The sequence below is a fragment of the Cyprinus carpio genome, chromosome A6 (assembly GCF_018340385.1).
Source record: "Cyprinus carpio isolate SPL01 chromosome A6, ASM1834038v1, whole genome shotgun sequence".
NCBI lineage: Eukaryota > Metazoa > Chordata > Actinopteri > Cypriniformes > Cyprinidae > Cyprinus > Cyprinus carpio.
In genome coordinates, this window is record NC_056577.1 from 3423644 (window position 1) to 3429374 (window position 5731).

At 33.1% G+C, this 5731-nt stretch overlaps 2 protein-coding genes across 2 annotated transcripts in view; one reads left to right on the forward strand and one right to left on the reverse strand.

The window, feature by feature from the left end:
* Nucleotides 1–437, reverse strand: part of szt2 (SZT2 subunit of KICSTOR complex) — a 96387-nt gene extending 95950 nt beyond the window's left edge. The window contains exon 1 of the mRNA XM_042759168.1: nucleotides 287–437. Within this exon, the coding sequence (XP_042615102.1) occupies nucleotides 287–310 (24 nt within the window). The 5' untranslated portion in view covers nucleotides 311–437. The remainder of the gene's footprint in view (nucleotides 1–286) is intronic.
* A 262-nt stretch (nucleotides 438–699) lies between these two features.
* LOC109086008 (mediator of RNA polymerase II transcription subunit 8-like) lies at nucleotides 700–5041 on the forward strand. The gene is made up of 7 exons (XM_042757560.1): nucleotides 700–848; nucleotides 1027–1148; nucleotides 1228–1372; nucleotides 1452–1592; nucleotides 4366–4453; nucleotides 4540–4776; nucleotides 4871–5041. The coding sequence occupies exons 1-7, from the start codon at nucleotides 843–845 to the stop codon at nucleotides 4939–4941; spliced, it is 810 nt and encodes a 269-aa protein (XP_042613494.1). The 5' UTR covers nucleotides 700–842; the 3' UTR covers nucleotides 4942–5041.
* Nucleotides 5042–5731: the final 690 nt, after the last annotated feature.

Below are 5731 nucleotides of genomic sequence, written 5' to 3' on the forward strand. Positions count from 1 at the left end.
GCATGTTGTTGTTGTTGTTGTTGTTGTCTGAGGGAGGGGCTGCAGACACGTGACAAAACTGCATTAAATTGATTTACTTCAGAGCTCGCCTCAAAATCTCTCTCATTTATTTAAAAGGTTAGAAAAAGGCACGAACAACAGAATAAAAGTCTCACATTTTCACTAAAAATATATATATATTTTTTTCTCATGCTCTGTTTATTTGCTCTGCTACCTAACCAGTAAACAACTCCGAAGGGAACTGAATCAAACAAAGAAACTCGGTGCATATAAGAGTTTAGTTTACCTCATTGTCCTGTCTGTCTGCCATGCCGTGCTTCTCATTACTGGCAGGTTGATTTCGAGCGAGTTTTAGAGGGTTTGTGTCAATATCTGTAAACTGCAGATCTTCTGACTGCAGCTGCTTCACTTCCCGTTTCCGAATTCAAAATAAAAGCCCCGATACACGTTCATATGGAGAAAATTTTATATCCGCATTAATTACAATATTATTATTTTTAATTTAATTCTAACTTAAAAAAAATACATGAAATATAATTTGAGAGGAAAAACTTTACAGCGAAATTTACATGAATTTTTTTTTTGTTTGTTTTAAATATGTCGAAAACTGTAGATGAACTAGAAATATAAAAAGATGAAATCTTAACTTACATTTTCTTCTGATAATTAAATTAAAAAATAAACCCATATGATACTGATCTCAAAAAATAGTATGAATCTGTAGCGATGCTATTTAATTTAGGAACCGTTCTCTCTGACGCGTTTTAAAGCGGGATTCCATTTCCTGTTGGAAGTGTTTGTTTACTTCCGCTTAATTGTGCCGTTTGGACAGTGGCGTTGAAATGCAGGTAAGTTGTTATACATTTACACTTCGTGTCTGTTTTTGCAGCTGTTTCACACTTCGATAAACTCAATTAATAATGTAGCACGCAGGTGTCTGCTCGCAAGCTGCCGAGCTCTACGCTGCGGACAAATACGCAAAGCATTGTTATGGTTTTGTTATGTGTTTGTGTATTATTCGGACAGCAGCGGGAGGAGAAGCAGCTGGAGGCGTCTCTGGAGTCTCTGCACGCTCGCGTGGCTCATCTGAAGGGCTCCCTGCAGAGTTTTATTGTGAAGCTGGAGACCGAGCATGACAGACTCACGTGGTGAGTGAGAAATACACATCTTTCCTGATGAGCTCGCAGCGGATCTGTCACTGTACTGACCCGGATGTTTTGAATCCAGGCCCTCGGTGCTGGATAATTTCGCCCTTCTGTCCGGGCAGCTGAACACCATCAATAAAGTGTTAAAAAACGAGAAGACCCCATCCTACAGGTCGCAGGTCATCATCCCCCTGCTGCTGTCTCCTGATCGAGATGAGGAGCTGCTGGTGAGTGTATTCACAGACTCACTCTGGTGATGACCGCGTTACTGGGGTTTTTAAGGTGCGAGCTTTTCTTCTGTGACAGAGACTAACAGAGCAGCGGGTGCCTGTGTTCAGTCATGAGATCGTGCCGGATCATCTCCGGACCAAACCTGACCCCGAGGTGGAGGAGCAGGAGAAACACCTGAGCGCCGAAGCGGCCCGCATCGGACCTGAAGTAGCTCAGGTAAACAAATCCACGATGGCTCTTTACTTGACTTAACAGAGCAACACTGTAGCAACCATCCAGCAAGACCTCCAGATGATACAGGTATTCAGACTAAATGAGGATTCTTTAATCCTCTGGTACACCCTTCTCACTGTCAGTGGTTAAAACAGACCGAAAACTATAAGCGTAATTATATATATATATATATATATATATACCGAATATATATATATATATATATATATATATATGTGTATATGTATATGTATTTATATATATATATATATATATATATATATACAGTACAGACCAAAAGTTTGGAAACATAACTATTTTTAATGTTTTTGAAAGAAGTTTCTTCTGCTCATCAAGCCTGCATTTATTTGATCAAAAATACAGAAAAATTTTTTTAATATTGTGATATATTATTACAATTTAAAATAATTGTTTTTAAATTTATTATACTTTAAATTATCATTTATTTCTGTGATGCAAAGCTGAATTTTTAGGATCGTTATCACATGATCTTTTAGAAATCATTCTAATATGATGATTCATTATCAAAGTTGGAAACAGTTCTGCTGCTTAATATTTTTTCAGAACATGTGATACTTTTTTAGGAAACTTTGATGAATAAAAAGTAAAAAAAAAAAAAAGAAGCTATGTTTTTAAAAATATAAATATTTTGTAATAACAATATACACTACTGGTCAGTATTTTTTTTTTTCTTTTTTTAAAATAAAATCAATACTTTTATTCAGCAAGGATGTATTAAATTGATAAAAAGTGATAGTAAAGAAAATATATTATTAGAATATATATTGTTAGAATTTTTTTTTTAATTTGAATAAATGCAGTTCTTTTGAACCTTTTATTCATCAAATATATTAGACAGCAGAACTGTTTCCAACACTCATAATAAATCAGAATATTAGAATGATTTCTAAATGATCATGTGATAGACTGGATGTTACATGTGACACTGAAGGCTGGAGTAATGATGCTGAAAATTCAGCTTTGCATCACAGGAATAAATTATTTTTTTAAAGTATATTCAAATAGAAAACTATTATTTTAAGTTGTAATAATATTTCACAATATTACTGTTTTTTCTGTATTTTTGATCAAATAAATGCCGGCTTGATGAGCAGAAGAAACTTCTTTCAAAAACATTAAAAATAATAATGTTTCCAAACTTTTGGTCTGTACTGTGTATATATATATATATATATATACACTACCGTTCGAAAGTTTGGGGTCAGTGAGACTTGTAATGTTTTTTAAAGAAGTCCCTTCTGCTCATCAAGCCTGCATTTATTTGATCAAAAATGCAAAAAAAAAAAAAACTGTAATCTTGCAAAATGTTATTAGAATATAAAATAATGGTTTCTATTTAAATATCCTTTAAAATATTATTTATTTCTGTGATGCAAAGCTGAATTTCCAGCATCATGACTCCGGTATAAAGTGTCACATGATCTTCAGAAATAATTCCAATATGCTGATTTATTATTAGAATTATCAATGTTGGCAACAGCCAATTTTTTTTTGGAAGCTGTGATTCTTTTTTTCAGGATTCTTTGATGAATAAAAAGTTAAAAAGAACAGCATTTATTTAAAATAGAAATCTTTTTTAACAATATACACTACCATTCAAAAGTCTGTGGGTCAGTACATTTTTATTCTTTATTTTTTTGAAAGAAATTAAAACTTTCATTCAGCAAGGATGTGTTAAATTGATAAGAAGTGATAATTGATTTATATTGTTAGATTGGTTTTATGTTTTGGTTAAGTGTTGTTTTTTTTAACTTTTTATTCATCAAAGAATTCTGAAAAAAGTATCGCGGTTTCCAAGAAAAATATTTGGCAGTTCAACTGTTGCCAAGATTGATAATTCTAATAATAAATCAGCATATTGGAATGATTTCTGAAGGACACTTTATACTGGAGTAATGGCTGATTTAAATTCAGCTTTGCATCACAGAAATAAATTATATTTTAAAGGATATTAAAATAGAAAACATTATTTCATATTGTAATAACATTTTGGCAGATTACCTTTTTTTTTTTTTATTTTATTTTTTTTTCTGTATTTTTGATCAAATAAATGCAGGCCTGATGAGCATAAGAGACTTTTTTTAAAAAAACATCTAGTCTTACTGACCCCAAGCCTTTTTTTTTTTTTTTTTTTTTTTTTTTTTTTTTTGACCATGTTTTTAAATTTGTTTTTTTTTTTTTTTTTTTTTTTTTTTTTTTTTTTTTTTTTAAACCATTTAGCCTTTTCTAATCATGGCCACAATTCACAAATGTCACCATTTTATTAAAAATATTTAAATCCTTTGTTTGTTTGTTTTTATTTAAAGATTTCAAGTTAAATTACTGAAGGCCACCTCAGGGTTAACTTTCAAAGTAACTGCTGTAGACACATTTTAAATGTGAAATGCATCCACCTTTTTCTTGTTGTAAAAATGGGTGCAGCCGTTTGTAAACTTTATGGGTCTTGCTTCCGGTCTCATCTGCGTCCAGCGATTATTAGCTGAACAAAACAGTTCGTTTTGCTGCTTGATATCAAAAGTTGGTGTGTCTTATATCATTTTAATGTATTTTCTTAATTATGAACACACTGGTTTATAGTGCAAACAATTTTACCGTTTACTGCACGTTGTTATTCTCCTCGTTATTTACCTCTAGCGGCTAATGAACCGTGAGTCTTACCCACAGGCTTACTTCTGCGTTCAAGAAAAAGGTGGATAAAGGCTGGTTGTTGAATTCTGTTCCGTTTTCTTTTTAGAAGCAGATCCAAACACTGAATAAACTTTGCTCGAATCTTTTGGAAAAGCTGAATAATCCTCGTGACGACAGAGACTCTGAAAGCTCAGGTAGTTTAAACGCTGATCCTCGTTTAGTTTTTGTCAGTTCATCAAGTGTTCAAAGTTATTGATGTAGAACGGATGTTTCTATTCAGCTTTGAGACAAAACAAGCCATCCTTCAATCCTGCCGACACGAACGCTCTGGTGGCAGCGGTGGGGTTCGGAAAGGGCCTGTCGAAATGCAGACCACCCGGATCTGTCCCCTCTGGTCACCCTGGACAGCCGATGATGTCATCAGGTCCCACACTACAGCAGGTCACAATCGCTGGAACCACGGGCCATCAGGCCGGCATGGGAGGACAGGGCACCCAACAGCAGCCTGGACAACCTGGTACCACATCTATAACACATTGATATGAAAAATCACCATTTATCTTGCTTATACAATGTTTTCTTTTTTAATTCTACACTTTCTGTTTTAACAGGTAAAATGCCCAGCAGCATCAAGACTAACATCAAGTCTGCATCTGCATCCATGCATCCTTACAACCGATGAGTTTCATTCATAAATGCAGCATTTTGTGATACGAAATTTGGTAAATAAAGCAAAAAAGCTCATTTGTTTTGTCCATTTTCAATAAACTAGTTTGGTGAAATCGTGTGTTATCAAGTTAACTTTTATCACATCAGATTTCAGAACTTCAAAGAAATAAATTCAAATTTAGTACTGAGAAACAAAACAGAGATGCTGCAGTGAACGGAGCATTACACACTAAACATTGTATTGTATTTGTTCACTAGGAGGCAATGTTGTCTTCTTTTTTTATTTTATTTTTTTTATTGAATGCATGTCCAAGGGCTAAGTACACTGCCATACTGAAGTTTGGTGTAAGGTTAGATAGATAGATAGATAGATAGATAGATAGATAGATAGATAGATAGATAGATAGATAGATAGATAGAGATATATATAATTTTTTTTTTTTTTAATAATTCATACTTTAATTCATCAAGGATGCATTAAATTGATCAAAAGTGACATTACAGAGATTTATAATGTTACAAAAGATTTTATTGTAAGTAAACAATGTTCTTTTGAACTTTCTATTCATCAAAAGAATCCTGAAAAATGATGTGTATCACGGTTTCCACAAAAATATTCAGCAGCACAAATGTTTTCAACACTGATAATAATCAGCAGCAGCAAATCATCATATTAGAATGATTTCTGAAGATCATGTGACACTGAAGACTGGAGTAATGATGCTGAAAATACAGCTGCTCAACACAGAAATAAATTACAGTTTAATAGATATTCACATAGAAAACTGTTATTTTAAATTGTA

Bases quoted from the DNA above. Each gene is read 5' to 3' on its own strand.
- LOC109086008 (XM_042757560.1), top strand. The intron at 4,454-4,539 runs GTAGTTTAAACG...GTTTCTATTCAG, and splicing joins CAGAGACTCTGAAAGCTCAG to CTTTGAGACAAAACAAGCCA. The intron at 4,777-4,870 runs GTACCACATCTA...CTGTTTTAACAG, and splicing joins ACAGCAGCCTGGACAACCTG to GTAAAATGCCCAGCAGCATC.